The sequence below is a fragment of the Canis aureus genome, chromosome 1 (genome assembly GCF_053574225.1).
Source record: "Canis aureus isolate CA01 chromosome 1, VMU_Caureus_v.1.0, whole genome shotgun sequence".
NCBI lineage: Eukaryota > Metazoa > Chordata > Mammalia > Carnivora > Canidae > Canis > Canis aureus.
Genome location: NC_135611.1, coordinates 103,591,420 through 103,609,030, shown reverse-complemented (window position 1 = coordinate 103,609,030; position 17,611 = coordinate 103,591,420). Strand labels below are relative to the sequence as shown.

Below are 17,611 nucleotides of genomic sequence, written 5' to 3'. Positions count from 1 at the left end.
GCACTTTGTCCCTTCCTGCTTGGACAGGTTGAGAGCGGCCACCAGCGGATCTGAGGGGATCATCACCCCAGAGCTATCTCAGCCAGGGTGCCCTCTGCCGGCCCATGTGGGCACAGCCACACTTCTGCTAGGGGCTGGCTTCCAGCTCCTGCCTTGGCCTGCAACCAGCCTCAGGGAGGCAGACCTGAGAATCTTGGGGCACCTGGGCCAGGGTAGGAGCTGTTATTACTCTGAGCCCCTCCTCTTCCAGCCTCTGTCTCAGCACTTGGGCCATATTTTCTGGGGAGGGGAAGGGGGAGGGTGGGGCACAGCACATGCTGCCCCAGAGAAGCAGGCATCTAAAGCTCAACTGTGGGGTGCCAGGAACCCGGGCCAAGAGCACAAGTCTTAATGCAGTGCCTGTGGCAGCTACCTCCCCAGGGCCCATCAGCCTCAGAAGGGCTAGTCAGGTGCAGGGCCCTCGTGGGTACCAGGAAGGCAGCACTCGCGGGTGTGGTTCCAGACTTTTTCCTGGGCCTTGGCCACCCCTGCCTGCAGGATCGGTCACCATGAGGCCACAAAATGCGTGGGGGCGGGGCTGGCGAGGTGGTGTGCCCCTGGCTCCTGTGGCTTTTCTGCCTTCCGAGGGCTAGGCTCCAGGACCCCATTCTGCTTGTGTCTCAGGGAAGCCCTTCAGGGGACCGTGCCAGGGCTGCTACCAACAGTCTTCCAACCCCCGCGGCTCCGCCAGGGGCGGCCGGCTGCAACACCCTTCCCAGCTCTGTCCAGGGGGACGCCTGGCCTTCGGCCCTATCCCGCTCCCTGGCTTCCGGCCCAGCCCAGTCCGGTGCTAGGAGTTCGGTTCTGGTGCCAGCGGGAGGGGCAGCCACGCCTTCGAACGCGCCCCCGCCGCTATGCGCGTCCTCGCTGTGCTGAGCACCCTCCCCGTCCTGAGCGATCTCGCCGCCGTCCCGAGCGTCCTAACCATCGTGCGCGCCCCCGCCGCCCTGAGCGCTCTCGCCGCCAGGCCCGAGCCGAAGTCCAGATCAGTGCGTGAGGCGGGGTCCCACACCGTGCGGCCGCGAAGGCGGAAGTAGCGCCCCCGAGCGCCGCCAACGGCTCGTCCCAGCAAAAGGCCCCAAGGGCTCCGCGCGCACGCCAGGAAGCGGTCGGCGTAGCCTACCGAGAAGGCCGGGTCGAGGCGCGGGCCCCAGCGGCTGTGCCGGAGGACGGCCCCGGCCGTGCACAGCGGCGGCTTCTTGCCCCCGGCACTGGCCTCGGCTCCACGGCAAGGCCCCGCCGGCACCGGAGCCCCCGGGTGGGACTGGCGGCAGCGGACGCCGAAGCGGCAGGCTGGCGGAGGCGCGGGCTCAGCCGGGGGCGGGGCGCCGCCTCGGGAGCCGGTGACCGCGGGCCGTGACGTCACCGGCCGCACCCCTTCCCGCCGCCCTCGCGCTCTCCGCAGCCCGGGTACTCGAAGCCCGCCGCCGCCTGCGCTGCCCAGCGATGCTCGTGTGTGGCCCGCCCGGGTCCAAAGGGCTGACAGACTGGGCACCGCCCGCGGGGGGCCGCTTCCCTCTGCCCTCGAGGAGCCGGGCCTCTGCCCCTAAGATTTACAGGTGCGACCCCGCCCCCTCCAGGCCGTAGGAACGCCTGGCTGCGCCCTCGGCCGCTCTCCGCCCGTGCGGCCCCGGCCCTCACCTAGGATTTGTGTGGAGGCGGCGGCCTCTACCGGGGCCTCAGTGGGCTTCGTTCCGCCCCTCGCCTGGAGTGCTGTACGTGCTGCCCCGCCCTTCCGCCTCTACAACGGTACCCCAGCAGGCTAGACTAGGTAGCCCAGGCTTGGGACGCCGCTGTCGCCATGGGGCCGACACATGTATGGGGGGTGTTTCTCCTCCAGGGACCCTACCTCTTCCCGGCCACTTCCCTGCGCGTCTGCTCGCAGGGTAAAGAGCAGCTCGTCCCGAGGGGTTCACTGGAGATGCAGGCCGGGAGTCGAGGCTCCGGGAGCCACTGCCCTTGGCCTCCGGGAGCCAGTCAGGCCAAGCCCTCTGCCAAAACTGCTGAATTAAAGGGGCACCGTCTAACCACGCCCCCCTCTGATAAAGGGGTCACATCCCACCCCTCCAGGCCCGGCATCCGACCTAGAGCCTGGTCCAGTCTGCCAGGAACCGAGCTGCAGGTGTCGTGCTTGGCCCTTAAAGGAGCCAGGACCCCATCACCGACTCCCCGCCCCCCATCTTCCCTTCCCGTGCAAAGCGAAGAGACAGAACCCGGGGCACAGACGTGGCGTTTATGTATACAGAAGCAGGATGCCGGAAGGTAAAAGCATGGGAACTGGGGTGCCTACAGGCCGATGACATCGTCCAGCTCCAGATCCGCGCTGGGGCGGCAGTGCGCCCTGGGATGCTGCGCCTCGGAGCTGAGGTCCAAGTCGGGCTTGGTGGCGGCGGCCCCCGGGCGCTCCGCGTCCATGACGCCGAGCACCGCGTCCAGCATGGACGGGCCCAGATCCAGGTGGAAGGACAGCAGCGGGTCGGCGGGCGCGGGCGCGCGGAGGGCGGGCGGCGGGGGCTGCGGCACCGCAGGCGGCGGCGCGGAGCGCGGGGCTCCCGCGGGTGGCGCCCGGGGCTCGGGGGGCGGCCCCCCGCCGTGCCGGCTCAGGAACGAAGTGTCCCCGAAGGCGTCGCCGCCGCGCCCCACGTGTAGCGTGTGCCGGAAGTCGCCGAGTGGCGCGGAGATGGACAGGGTGCCGCGCTCCGGCCGCTTCTTGGGCTGCGCGGGGCCCAGCTGCTTCAGCACGGGCATCTGCGGGAGGGGGCGGGGGAGCGGGTCAGCGCGGCCTCCGCCCGAGGGGGAACCCACGCCGCGCACCCACCCTGGGCCTAGGCAGCGGTTCCAAGGATGCGCTCGCAAACACGCGGGACGATGGTGGCGGGGTTACGTCCATTTTACAGGTGTGCAAACTGCGTCTCCAGAGGCCCTAGGTCCCAGATTGCAATTCAGGCCTGCGCATGACCAACGCGCCGCGCTTATCCCAGTAAGAACTAAGATTGCGGTCTTCCTACAGGCCAGGCAACAGGCTTCACCAGCTCTCCCCGAGTGTTTCCTAAGCTTGACAGAGAAACTCCAGCATCTCCGGGGCAGAGATTTTCAGGACCCTTCCCTGGAGACAGGGGGCACTTTGTCCACCAAGTGCGGCAGGCACAGTGCCTAGGGCCCACCACTCACACACTTCTAGAGGCCCAGGAAAATGTTAAAGTGTTTTGATTTATTTCAAAATGTGTGGATTATATCTGTCTTCACACCAACAGTTATAAAATATAAATAAATAAAATCTATACCCATGAAAGCTTTGCCTAGGGCACACACAAGTGATAATGCAAGTCTGCCTAAAAGCTCCAATCCAGGAATCAGGATGCTCACACAGCCTTTTATAATTTGAGTATTTGGTCCAGAAAGAGACAATATACTGTCTTACATTTTGCAAATTTCTCTAAGAATAACAACAATGGCATAAATTGAAACTGGCAGGTTGCACACTATAAACTAGGTGCACTATTTCCTCATGGCTGCCCTGGATTCTACATAAATAGAAGTGTCTGCCAACCTTTGCCTGTATCCTGGAACCTGGCTGTTTTTATGGAATTTCTGGGAGGGACTCCGATAACTTTGTACTTTTGTTTTAATAGTGCCTGTTATCATCATCATCATCATCATAATAAATAATCTTCTTTCTCTTTGAAGTAAAGCCCCACCCTTCGCCAGCTGTATGATTGGGATAAATTACGTGATTTCCTTATGTCTGTTTCCTCTCTGTAAAATGGGTAAAATAACAGTACCTTCCTTGCAGGGCACATAGTAAATCTCAATTAAAGAAAACTATATTTGTAATAGTGCCAGCTAATTGGTAGTGCTAGTGCTGGGTGTGTGTGTGGGGCGGGGGGAGTGTGTCCTTACATAACTGTAGAACAAAATAAAGAATTGATAAAATCCTATGAAGAAGTCAAAGCAACCAACACTATTCTTTCAGTAACTAGCACCCTGGGAAATATCACTGATAATGCAGAGAAAAATTAAAGCTAAGAGGATTTAAAATAATTATAGTCCAGTGTGTTCTGAGGAATTGACCTTTGCCGTACCCCAACACACACACACACACACACACACACACACACACTTTACATTTATTTCTCTGGGAAAACCAGTCTTGATTTACAAGATTCTGTAGTGTTTCTCAAACTTCTCTGACCTCAGCTTAGATGAACAAATATATTTTAATTGCAACATGACATGCAATCACCTCTCCTCCCCACCTCTGCATAAAGGAAACCAAAATTTTATGAAACAACATGCTAGGCACTGTGATGTTTTCAATGCTAATCTATTTTATTTTATTTTTTAAATGCTTACCTCTGCTCATTAATGAATCTCAATTCACAGTTGAAAATAAAAAACCCTCTCCCCATGGTCACAGTGAGTGTCATTACTGTGCAGTGAGTTGCCGGTGAAAAGACCACAACTCAGCCAAATGCCTAGGTTTCCATCTGGCTGTGTGTGTGTGTGTGTGTGTGTGTGTGTGTGGCTTTGGGCAAATACTTAACCTTTCTAAGGTTTCTTTCCCCCTCTCAAAAATGTAACATAGGAATACAGGATCTTCCTGTAACACTTCATAGTCTCTTTTCGAGATTGGTGAGATGTTGCCAGTAAGTCTTGGCAGAGTGCCCAGCAGAGAGCAAAAGTTCAATAAAATGCTCAGTGGCCACCTGAGATCACTCCCCCTTGTCCTCGAGGACACACTTAGAGAGGGTTTATGACTGGCCCAAGGTCACAGAGCCCAGACTTAACCACTTCTCCTGCCTGCTGCCTCGTGAACTGAGTCCTCTGGGGACAGCTCTCAGTCCCTGGCTTTCCTCCCTGCCCATGCCCTAGCCTGTAACCTCAGCCCATCCTCGCATTGCCCTACAAGGCATCACTACCACCATTTTCCAGTGCCTGGCCAAACACACCTGCCATTTCTTTTCTGTGGGACCCTGACCTAACTTCCTCAACCTTAGACCTCAGTTTACTCTACTGAAAAGTAGAAGTCAGAATGCCTGATGCTAGGGGTATTTGTAAAGGACATTCATGATGCTGATGTTATACTTCCTAAGGACTTATTCTGGGGTGGGGTGGGGTGGGTGGGTAGAGGACTTAAATGCTTTCACTCAAATACACAAACTCATTCAATCCTCGGAACAATGCAATGAGTTTTATAGAGGTGGTGGCTGAGGAATAGAGAGGGAGAGTAAGTTGCCTTGGGTCACACAGCAATGAATGTTGTGTCTGGATTCAGAAACCAGGCAGAGTCTAAACCTGATGAGACTCTACAGATGATAGCCTATTGCTCATAGCCCCCCTTGGATAGGGTGGGTGGGTGTGCATCCGAATGTAAAAAACACTTGGATATGCCATAAAGGCCAAGGATTTCCTACATCCTTGACCGTGTTTGTTTGCCTTTTCTTTTCTCCATTCCAGGCAGAGTAATGACTTCGAAATCGCTTCTGAGTGGCCTCTTGCTGGCTCTGAGGGCCTCGGGCAAGTCACTCCCCTTCTCAGAACCTCGAATCCCAGGGTCCTCTTAAATAGAAGGCCCCAACCTCCCGCAAGCAGAGTTGTGTGCTAGAGGCAATGAGGTCATTCTAGGAAAAACCTCCGTCAGCCGGCCAAGGCTCCTACAGAGGGGCTGTTGTTTGTGACAAATGTGCAAAAGACAGTGCAGGAGTGAGGGTGGGACCCCGGAGGGCCCCTCCCGCTGCCATCCGCCCCTGCAGGCCCGCCGCTCCAGCTGCAGGAGGGAGGGCACAGCTGGTTCACCTCTGTCCTCTCCGGGCCCCAGCCCCGCCAAAACGGAAATAGGCGCCCGCTCCACACCCGGCCGGACCGGTTCCCGAGGCGTCCGGGAGGGGGAGACCCCCGCCCCACGGCTCGCCGCGCTTCCTCCCGCCACGTGGCGGCCGCCCCGAGCTGGAGCGCCCGCGGTCCCTGGGCCCGTCTGTCCCGCGTCCTCCCGAAGCTGACCCGGGAGCCCGGCTCCCCGCTGCCCCCTTACCTCTCGGTCCTCCCCGAGTGGGGCAGGCGCGCTCTCAGGCTCCGGCGGGGGGACCCCCGTCTCCTCGCTTCGGAGCCCGCCCCGGCCACCGAGTCCCAGGTCCGCACCCTCTGCCTTCTTTCTCCAGGCGGTTCTCACCTGGCAAAGGAAGTGTCATGCGGAACCTGTCAGGGGCCCGGGACCCAGGCGTCCGGGCCCGCGGGGCCACCTCCACAGGACGCCTCCTCGCGCAGGTCCCAGGGGTCCTGCCTCCGACCTTTCTCAGTCCTCGGACCGGGGAGTCCGAGCCCGCACCCCTTGCTGGCCCTGGCCCCGGGTCCCTTCTTTACCTGCACCGGGGACCGTAGCGTCAGCCCCTCTCGGGGGCCATGGCTGGAGCCGTCCAGGCCAGCCCAGGCCGTCTGGGCACAGGCCCCTCCCAACCTCCCTTAGTATCCGAAAGTTTGCCTCTAGGGTTTAAAGGACTAGAAAGCGGCGGTGGAAAAGCTGAGGCCTGCGGGCTGAGTGTGGGGCGGGCCGAGGCCGGGACTGGGTGTGCTCAGAGGACGCGCAGAGGGGGTGGGGGACGGCCAGGGCGCGCCCCCCAGCCCGGCCCCTCCCCCTGCCCAGCTTGGAATTTCCTGAAGCTGGCGAAGTCTGGCTGTTTGGAAGAGTAATTTCTAACAGATTGCAGCAGTTGGAGGAGAGAGCGAAAGAGAGAGCGAGAGCTAGAGAGAGAGAGAGAGAGAAGGGAGGACAGGAGAGAGGAAGGGGCAGACACAGAGGGAATGTAAGAGAGAGAACGAAACAGTCGGGGTCCCTGGTCCCCGGGAGGATGGAGGTAGTCCCCGAGGGGCAGCCATGACTCTGCTTTGGAGAGTTTCCGGGATGAACGTCCGTGTCCCCTCTTCCCCACCCCGAAGCTGCTCCTAGAAAGACCATCGCATGACTCTGAGCGCTTGGGCCTTTTGCTGACGAGAAGAGTCTCAGATCTGTGTTGGGAAAAACCGGTCCCTGGTGGCTGTGAGGGAGGAGGGCCTTGGGAGGGGAACAGAGCCCCCAGGGAGGTGCTCAGTTGGGAGGAGAGGTGTGGAGACAGAGGCCCAGGGCCCAGGGCAGACCTGGCTCAGTGCTGAGGCTCTGCTGAGGCTGTGGGGCTGCAGTTTCACTGGTTACAAGGAAGTGCAGCTTGAAGGGAATCTCCCAGAAGTGGCAGGCCATGGGGCTGAGGACAGGAAGAAGAATGCTCAGAGCCGCGGGGAGGCCAGGTGGAGCCCAAGGCAGTAAGGCCTTCACATTGGAGTTCTTTTTACCTGGAGACATCAGCTCACAAGCCACTACACACCGCAGTACTGCACCAGGCAGGCTATAGGGCAGGATATCAAGCAGGGTCAGATCCAGGTGCTAGAAAGTTCTTTCTGGGATTCACAAGCAGGGACCAAGCAGAGCAAGGCTGCGGTTCAAATCCAGAGCAAAATTTAGGGTGTGGGTATTGGGGCAGGGGTGGGGTGGTTTACACAAAACTCAGTCACCAAGATAAATAATATATTTAAATACAGATTTTTATTACGAATTTTTATGGATGTTAAAGTCACATGACATAAAATGAACTATTTAAAAGCAGTGCTCTGTACATTCCCAGTGTTGTGCAACCACCACCTCTATCTAGTTCCAAAATGGTTTCATCCCCATAACTCCCTCCCCTACCAAAGGAACCCGTTACCCATAAATACTTCCTATTTCCCCTCCCCCAGCTCCTGTGGGCCACCAATCTGCTTTCCATCTCTGTGGATTTGCTTGTTACAGAGGCTTCACGTATACAGAATCCTAACCTTCTGTGTTTGGCTTCTCTCAGTGAGCATGATGTCCTCAGGGTTCATCCACATAGTAGCACGTGTCAGTGTTTAGTTTTTTTTGTGGCCAAATAATATTCCATGGCATGGATAGACCACATTTTGTTTAAGATAAATATTTATTTTTAAGGATTTTACTTATTCATAAGAGACACACATAGAGAGGCAGAGGGAGAAGCAGGCTCCCTGTGGGGAGCCTGATGCAGGGGGATTCAATCCCAGGTCCCAGATCATGACCTGACCCAAAGGCAAGATGCTCAACCACCAAGCCACTAAGGTGCCCCAGGAAATATTTTAATACAATATTTTAAAGATGGATGTAGGAAAAAAAATCCATAATGAACAAAGAAATCAAAAACTTCAAATAAAGACAGGATCAGGGTCGTGATAAGCTTTAACTGGATCCTGAGACAAAAGGGAAAAAATCAATTATATTGATGCCATCTTCATTTAAAATTTTGATATTTTGTTCACCATGGATGTGTTATTGATTGTTTTTGTTACATCTATTCATCTGTTGTATCACACTGTTGCCAATCTTGGTTACTGAATCTTTCATGTTTCCTTTTATTTTATTTTATTTTTTTGCCTCACCTTCCTCCTGACCCTGGTTGGGAGGCTGTGAGGCTGGGTGCAGGGACCCTGTGGAGGGGCCTTGTTTGGAACAGGGGCCACAAGGATGGAAAGGAAGGTACAACCAGAAGGAATTTGGGCAAGCGAGATGGGATTTGCAGGAGAGAGAAGAACTAAGGATGACAATATTGATTTTCCATCGCTGGTGTGAGGGATCTCCACAACCTGTATGGTTGACAACCATCCACCTTTTTATTCCATTTTTTATTTCTGTAGGTCAGAGTGTGAGTGGGATTTAGGTCTCTCAGGGCTGAAATCAAGATGTCAGCAGAGCTGTGCCCCTTCCTTGGAACAACCTTCTTCTAAGCTCATTCGAGGTCTTGGCTGAATTCAGTGCCTTGTAGCCATAGGACCAAAGTCTTTGGCTCTTGCTAGCTGCTGGCTGGGGGCAGGTGTGTAGAAGCTATCTGAATCCTTCTTGTGCTTTCCATGCAGCTCCCCTCTCATGGTGGTGTGTTGAATCCTTCTGAGGCTTCAAATCTCTCTGATTTCCCATTCTGTTCCATCTCTCCTTTGCTTCTAGCCAGAGAAAGTTCTCTGCTTTTAAGGCCTCATGTGATTATATTGGGCCCACCTGGGTAACACAGGTGTATCAATCCGGATTCTCCAGGGAACCAGAACATGTCCCACTGTATATACATACACACATATTAAGATATATGTATTATTAAGATATATAATTTAGATATTTATATAGTTAAGGTCTATAAAATATTATTTTTTATTGATTACCAGGTAATCATATAGGTATATGATTTATCACAAGGAATTGGATTTTGTGCTTGTAGGGGCTGGCAAGCCACAAATCCATAGGGCAGAGTGGAAATTGTCAGGCAGGAGCAGATGCTGCAGTCTTTTTATTATTAAATATTTTATTTATTTTTTTTAACACACACAGAGAGCGAGCATAAGCAGATGGAGGGGCAGAGGGAGAGAAGAGAAGCAGGCTTCTTGCTGAGTGTGGAGCCCAATGACAATAGGGGCCTCTATCCCAGGGCCCTGGGATCATGACCTGAACCAAAGGCAGGTGCCCAACCAACTGAGCCACCCAGGTGCCCCAGATGCTGCAGTCTTTTCTTTTTTTTAATTTTTTTTATTGGAGTTCAATTTGCCAACATATAGCATAACACCCAGTGCTCATCCTGCCAAGTGCCCCCCTCAGTGCCCATCACACAGTCACCCCAACCCCCCGCCCACTTCCCCTTCTACTACCCCTTGTTCATTTCCCAGAGTTAGGTGTCTCTCATGTTTTGTCACCCTCACTGATATTTTCACTCATTTTCTCTCTTTTCCCTTTATTCCCTTTCACTAATTTTTATATTCCCCAAATGAATGAGACCATATAATGTTTGTCCTTTTCCAATGGACTTATTTCACAGTCTTAAAGCAGAATTTCTTCTTTCTCAGAGGAACCGTTGTTTTACCCAACTGATGGTATGAGGCCCACCCATGCTCTCAAGAATGACCTTTATTTAGAGTCAACTAATTTTAGGTATCAACCACATCTACAGAATGCTTCCACAGCAACACCTCGGTTAGTGTTTGAGTGAAAACCAGGCACTGTAGCCTGGCCAAGTGGACATATAAGATCCATCATCAGGAGCACCTGGGTGGCTCAGTGGTTGAGCATCTGCCTCTGGCTCAGGTTGTGATCCCAGGATCCTGGGATTGAGTCCCGCATCAGGCTCCCTTTGCATCTCCCTCTACCTATGTCTCTGCCTCTCCGTGTCTCTCATGAATAAATAAATAAAATCTTTATGAAAAACGATTCACCATCACACCAGGGTAATCTATTTTAAGGTCTGTAAGATAGTTTAATCATATCTGCAAAGTCCCTCTGCTATGTGATCAACATATTTATATGTTTAAGGCATTCATGCCTGGAGATCTTTAGAGGTACATTCTGTCTACCCCAACAACCCTCAGAGGACAGGTGTTGGGCAATGGTGGCGCTGCCATAAAGATGAAGTACATGGGGTGGGAGGAGCAGGCCAGTGAGACAGACTGGGGATTATACCCAGGAGAATTGGAAGCATGGCTGGCTTTGTGGGCAAGTGGTCTACAGTTCCTTGTGGCCTCATGCTTAGAAGGGCTCTGCACTTGGTTTAATGATTTACTGTGACCATCTTGAAAATTTTTTTTTAATTTTTATTTATTTATGATAGTTACAGAGAGAGAGAGAGGCAGAGACACAGGCAGAGGGAGAAGCAGGCTCCATGCACCGGGAGCCTGATGTGGGATTCGATCCCGGGTCTCCAGGATCGCGCCCTGGGCCAAAGGCAGGCGCCAAACCGCTGCGCCACCCAGGGATCCCCCATCTTGAAATTATTAGTAATTTTCAACTAAGGACCCTACATTTTCACTTGCAATACACCCCACTGATTGTGTAACCAGTTCTAGATTGAAGCACAGGAAGAGCAGAGATCTGAGACAAAGCATCTGAGAAGAGTGACACTGGTGGGACAGAGAGGAAAGGAAAGTGGACAAAGTTCTGGCAGTAACCAAAGAAAGAGAGGGAGAGAGATGGGCTCCAGATACTCAGGAAAGTCACACAATCCTTCCCTGCAGTCCCAAAGCAGGCCAACTATGATAACAAGATTCACTGGATTCAGTAACAACCCAGAGACAGCTGTGTCCTGGTTAAGCTACAAGGGGGCTGGCAGCGGAAGCCAGATTGTGGTGGTAGTGGGGGTGGGGTGGGAGAGAGGAGATGCAGACCCCAGGAGGAATCCAGCAGTGAAAGGAAGGAAGGAAAGATAAGGTATCTGGAAAGGTCAGAGAAAAGAGTTTTGTTTCTTTGGTTGGTTTGGATACATTTGGTACTATTTTGTTGGGTTTTTTAAAACGTAAGTTTTAGTTACACAATGCATGAGTACATCCTGTTTGTAAAGAGAGAGAGAGAAATAAACCTTGACTAGTAAGGTTTTGATGACCTCCTCCAATCCAATCTCCATTTCCGGTATCCCTTGAAATTAGTTTGGGGTGTACACCTCTGAAACAGGCTGAGTCCTTGCAAACATATAGACTGGCATTTTCCACCTCTGTGCCATTGCCATTTGGGGCCAGAGCATTCTTTGTCATGGATGGGCTGTCCTGTGCATGTAGGATGTTCAGCACATCACTGACCTTTACCCACTGGATGCAAGTAGCAACTGCCCTCCCCAGTGTGGACAACTAACAATGTTTCCAAATGTCTCCTGATGGTGGGATGCCTGGGTGGTTCAGTGGTTGGGCATCTGCCTTCAGCTCAGGGCATGATCCTGGGGTCCCGGGATCGAGTCCCATATCGGGCTCCTTGCATGGAGCCTGCTTCCCCTGTCTCTGCCTCTCTCTGTGTCTCTCGTGAATAAATAAATAAAATCTTTAAAAAAACAAATTATGAAACTGAGGGCTTCCTAATTAGGAAACAGAGAAGGGTCTTTTCAAAATTAATTTCAAAATTAATTTTAATTTTTAGATAACTTAGCTAAGCAGCTATTAAGGTGTGCAGGTGGGATTTGAATTCAGGCAGGCTGACCTTGACAGAGAAGGAGTGATAGGAGATACAGGAGAAGCTATGTTCTATAAGGGAGAGACCTCCCAGAGCAAGGAAGACAGGGATCTGTCTAACAGAACTTTCTGGAATGATGAGAATGTCCTATTATCTGCATTGTACATGTGGCTGCTGAGCCCTTAAAATGTGGCTAGCAGAACTGAAGAACTGAGATTTAAATTTTACTTAACATTAATTTTTTAAAAGATTTTATTTACTTATGAGAGAGAGAGAGAGAACAAGCAGGAACAGAGGGAGAAGGAGAAGCAGGCTCCCCACAGGACCCCAGGATCATGACCTGAGCTGAAGGCAGATGCTTAACCAACTGAGCCACCCAGGTGCCCCTAAATTTTACTTAATTCTTTTTTTTTTTAATTTTACTTAATTCTAATTGATTGAGGAGGAAATAGCCAGTAGCGGCCAGTGGTCTGGTACTGGCTAGTCCAGGTCCAGAGCATATGAAGTGGGTTTAGCCCAGGGTAGGGGGGCTGCTTCTTGAAAGAGCAGGTAGAAGGTGGAGGGATGACTGCAGCCTAGGCCATCTTATGTGGGGGTGGGGTAGGCGGTGGGTAGGTGCTAATGAGGCTCCCCCCACAGACCTGGGTCCAGGCACCAAGGAGGCTGGGGTGGGCAGACAAGGTGTTGGCTCAGCTGTGCTGGATAAGAAGAGGAAGCAGGCTCAGATCTGAGCCCCAGAACTGCAGGACAACATCTGTTGAGCTTTTGCTATGTGCTGGGCCCTGCTCTAAGCACTTCTCAAATATCATCTCATGTAGTCCCACATCAACCTATGGGGTAGGTACTATTATTACATCCATTGAGCAGATGAGGAAACAGAGGCCAGGAGAGTCAGAGGTCATAAGGATGCAGTGACCAATGCACAGGCTATGGGGATTTCTCCAGCAGTTCAGGGATGTGGGCAGGGGAGGATGACCCAGGGTCAGGTTTTGCCATCAGAAAGGATTTCCAACACCCAAAAGGACTTTGAAGCATCCCCATCTAGATTCAGAGGGAAAGGAGAAAGGCCCAGAGAGGACAGGGACACACACACACACACACACACACACACACACACACACACAAACACAGCGAGAAAGAGAGAGATGGTAAGAGAAAGAGAAATCCCAGAAATATGGAGACAGAGAGAGAGAGAGAGAGAGGGAGGACCATGCCAGCAGAGGGAGCCCCAGGAGAACCATCGCACTGGGAGTGAATTGATCCACAGCCTCCCAGGACAGCTGTAGTCTGTCTCTGATCTCCCTCATGAGTTTCACCTCCTTCCACTGAGCTATCTCCTGATACCTCATGCAACTAAGACTGTCTACAATTCCTTCCTCCTCTGACCCCCAGTCCCACTAGGAAAAGTTCTCAGGAGCCTGCTGCAGGTTCTGTGAAAGAAAGGAGCAACATTTCTGGTACAAGTGGCAAAGCTGAGGAAGGAGCGAAGGGCCAAAAGGCGTTGCAAACTCCTGGCCAAAGTACTATGAGCCTTGGTCTTTCCTCTGGGGTGGAGAAGGAGATTCCTAAGTTCCTTCCCTCCTTGATGGTAAATCTGGGCAGGTGGGATTGTGGCAAAATCCCATTCACTGGCATTGACAGGTTTGGCTTTGTGTCCCACTTCTACCAACTTTTGCCCATGTGGCCCCAGGCTAGTCACTTTCCACTCATAGCTCCAATGGCTTCATCTGTGTCAGCTCTCAGCAATCCTAACAGTAATCTATAAAAGCAGCTATCATTCCCAAACACAGGCAGTTTATCAGGCTGTGTCTAGGCATATAACCTCTAGGGTGATGATGATGATGATGATGATGATGATGATGATGGTAATAATGGTAGGAATGGCTCTCTTTTTTGCATGAGTGCTAACTATATGTGAGGCATTTTACTGCATGCATCACACATAGAAACTGTTCAGTTTCTTACCAAAACTCTACAAAGTAGGTTCTAGTATTATCCTCATTCTATAGATGACAACACAGAGGCATGAGGGTGATTTTCCCTAAGTCACATAGTTAATGGAACAGAACTACTATCAAATCCACGGCTGCCTGGCTCCAGATCCTGTCCTCATTGCTAAACTTTTTGCCTTTTGTGAAAGGCGGAGTATAATAATCTCTGGCCATCAATCTTCCAAACAGTCACCATTATCATTGCTATGTTACAGGAAAGAAAAGTGAACCTCCAAGAAGTGAAATGATATTCCCAAGGACACAGAGTTAGCAAGAGGCAGCTCTAGGTTTTGAAACCAGTTTGATGTGCCCCCACGTCTGTTATCTTTTGGTCATACCCAATAGCTGATGCCCTGAACCTGGTCTGGTAAGAGACATTCTGAGGTAGATAGGGAGAGCTGACATTATATGACACCACGGGCTGTTCCAGTGTCTAGCATGCTGTGTGGGGCCAACATCCTGAGCTTCTAAATTCTATCTCTGTTCAGGATGCACAGATTGTGAAGGGAGTCTGAATTAATGTCAACCATTGATGTCCCCCTGTATTTTTCCAACTTACTCTCAAGCTCTGATGGAATATTTTCTATTTGACTCCTGCATGGGGACTATATAGGAGGACCAAAGGTGAGGGCGAGGGCTTGATGAGGCAAATTTGCCAAACCAGATGTCAGACTATGGTAACTTTTTGCCCTCAAAGACTCTGGCCATGTTACTGAAATGGATCAAAAGCCAAGTCCCGATCGGCACCATGGACAGCAACCACGGAGCCCACCTGATGGGGGTTGGGTCCTGGGATGAAATAAGCAGGATGTCTATACACAGGTCCGGGGGTGTTGGGGACTCCCAAAGGAGACAGTTTTGCAGTAGGCAGAGAAACTCAACATGTAGATGAGGATGAGATTGACCACAGAACGCTGTCATCCAGGGAAACAATTTCTTTTCTACTGTACTCTGTGGCAGGTAGAGAGACAGCAAACATCAAAGCACCCTAGACTTGGTTTGGTCATAATGTGGTCCTTTCTGGATACAAGTGTACAGTCTAAGTGCGATTACAAATGCACCCATAAAATGTCAGGGCTATGCCGCCTGCTTTACAAACAAATATTACATCATTCATTGCTTCCCCCCAACCCATTGTAGTAAAGTTCAGATAATGTAAAAATTGACCATTCACTAATTTATAAGTATACAATTCAATGGCATCTGGCACATTCGCAGTCTTGTGCAACCATCACCTCTAACTAATTCCAGGGTATATTCATCATCCCACAAGGAAAACCTGTGCCCATTGTATCAGTCAGGGTTTGTTCCAGAAACAGAACCAAACAAGATGTGTGAATCTCTATCTCGATCTCTATCTGTATCTTTATCTCTATATCTCTATATCTATCTATCTATCATCTATCTATCTATCTATCTATCTATCTATCTATCTATCTATCATCTATCTATCAAGAGACTTCTTGTAAAGAATTGACTCATGCAATTATGGAGGCTGGCAAGTCCACAATTTGAAGGCTGTGCTGGCAAGCTGGAGACTCAGGGGTGCTGATGCTGCAATTCAAGTCCAAAGGCCATCTGCTGGTAGAATTCCTTGTTGCTCAGAGGAGATCAGTTTTTGTTCTATTCAGGCCTTCAATTGATTGGATGAGACCCACTCACATTATGGAGAACAATCTGCTTTACTCAAAGTTCAATAAATAAATAAATGTTAATCCCATCCAAAACACTCTCAGAGAAACATACAGAGCAATGTTTTATGACACATCTGACCGTGGGCCCAGCCAAATTGACACATAAAATTAACCATCATAAGTCCACCTTTGTCAGCCTACCATCCATATGCTTCTTAAACAATATTTAATCTTCAGATAAATATGATGATGAGGCCATACTTCCAACTGACATGATACAATCATCCTGTATAACTGGAAATACACCAACCCTTTCCTCACAAGAGGAGGCAAAGTCCTTAGGTGATGTTCACTCTTTTTCTTGGTATCTCATAACTCATTACTATGGTATAAAGTTAACAATATTTAACTTTTCAAGTAATTTGTTTAATACTTGAACAAACTCAATAATATAAACTGACACATCTATCTTAGATGATAAGACAGGAGAGGGAAGAAAACAAAGATATAGATAGATAGATAGATAGATAGATAGATAGATAGATAGTGATTAGCAACACATTGTTAACAAAATAAAGAGGAAATACTAATGATGATTACAGCCTTCATGTCTCTAACTGGTTACATGGTCACAGCTGGTATTTATAACTACCTTTTTCCCACCCATCATTCCATATTCTCTTTGCCTTCAGTAAGCACTTCAGTTGATTGTGGTTCTTAACCTGGTGTGATGATTCAAATCTACACTGCTGAGGGGTTTGGGTCATTAGTAGTCCTGCCTGGAATGGATTGTTGTGGTTTTTCATTTATCCTAACACAGGGCATGCCAGAGCTGAGAGATGTCCTAGGGGATCTCCTCTGTTGCAGACATGCCCTTCCTCACCTCTGTCACAACATACCGTGTCCAGTCTCCTCCCCTTACCGAATTCCTTGGTAATCAGTAATTCCTTTCTGTGCCTGTGGTTTCCAGGCAGGAAGAACCTGAAGTGGCCTGGAGGAGTCAATAGAATCATTGTTCTGTCCCCCAGTAGAAGCATTTGAAATAAGAGCTCTAGGTCAGTAAATCAAAAGGTCACAGGGACAAGAAAAAACATTTTGCTAGTATGTCACTAGGAATATTAGTGAGTGGTGAGCCATCCCCTTTTCCAGCCCTCGATTGGTGGAGTCTTGAGTCCTGGCTATTGGAGGAACAGAACTATATATTAGATGCTGATTCAGAGCATATACAGCCTAGAAAATAATGCCCCAGTCCTATGAGGTATTGACATCTAGCTAATGCTGTAACTTAATCTTCAAAGGCCTTTCCACCATTCTATCAAGCCAAGTGCTTCAGGATGGTGAGGAACATGGAAGACCAGTGCATTCCTTGAGCGTGAGCCTACTGCCACACCTCTTTGCCTGTGCATTGAGTTCTTTGGTCAGATGGAATGTTGTGTGGAACACCATGATAGTAGTCATAGCATTCTGTAAGTGCACCCATGGTAGTTTTGGCAGAAGCATTATGTGCATGGAAGGCAAATTTGTATCCAGAGTAAGTGTCTGCTCAAATAAGGACAAAATGCTGCCCCTTCTATATGGAAGAAGTTCAATGTAATCATCCTGCCACCAGGTGGCTGGCTGATCCCACTGGAGAATGATGCCCTATCAGTGTTGGTCTCGGCTGCTGGCAGATTGGGCACTAGACAGTGACCATAACCAAGTCAGTCTTGTTGAGTGGAAGTCTATGTTCCTGACCCATGCACAACCTCCATTCCTGCCGTTCATGCACCCAATGACAGGAGTGATTGGAATCCACAGAACTGGGCCTCTTATCCACTTGATTATCAAAATTCTCCTTTGTTCAGGTCATCCTTTTGTGAGCATTCACAAACATCTTCATGTTTTTTGCCCATTCAGAGAGGTCTAGCCATATACTTCTTCCCCAGGCTCCTTGTCACCAATTTCCTAATCATGTTTTTTCC

At 50.6% G+C, this 17,611-nt stretch overlaps 2 protein-coding genes across 2 annotated transcripts; both read right to left on the bottom strand.

The window, feature by feature from the left end:
* Window positions 1-648: 648 nt before the first annotated feature.
* Window positions 649-2,219, bottom strand: LENG9 (leukocyte receptor cluster member 9). Its single transcript, XM_077883661.1, is given in 4 exon segments — window positions 649-1,080; window positions 1,083-1,117; window positions 1,119-1,585; window positions 2,202-2,219. Coding segments are annotated over 4 exon segments (771 nt in total). The 3' UTR covers window positions 649-829.
* A 33-nt stretch (window positions 2,220-2,252) lies between these two features.
* On the bottom strand, window positions 2,253-6,660 carry CDC42EP5 (CDC42 effector protein 5). Its single transcript, XM_077915375.1, has 3 exons — window positions 6,400-6,660; window positions 6,071-6,208; window positions 2,253-2,787 (listed from the first exon to the last, which is right to left on the bottom strand). Exon 3 carries the CDS (start codon window positions 2,785-2,787, stop codon window positions 2,326-2,328), a length of 462 nt encoding a protein of 153 aa, XP_077771501.1. The 5' UTR covers window positions 6,071-6,208; window positions 6,400-6,660; the 3' UTR covers window positions 2,253-2,325.
* Between the last annotated feature and the right edge of the window lie 10,951 nt (window positions 6,661-17,611).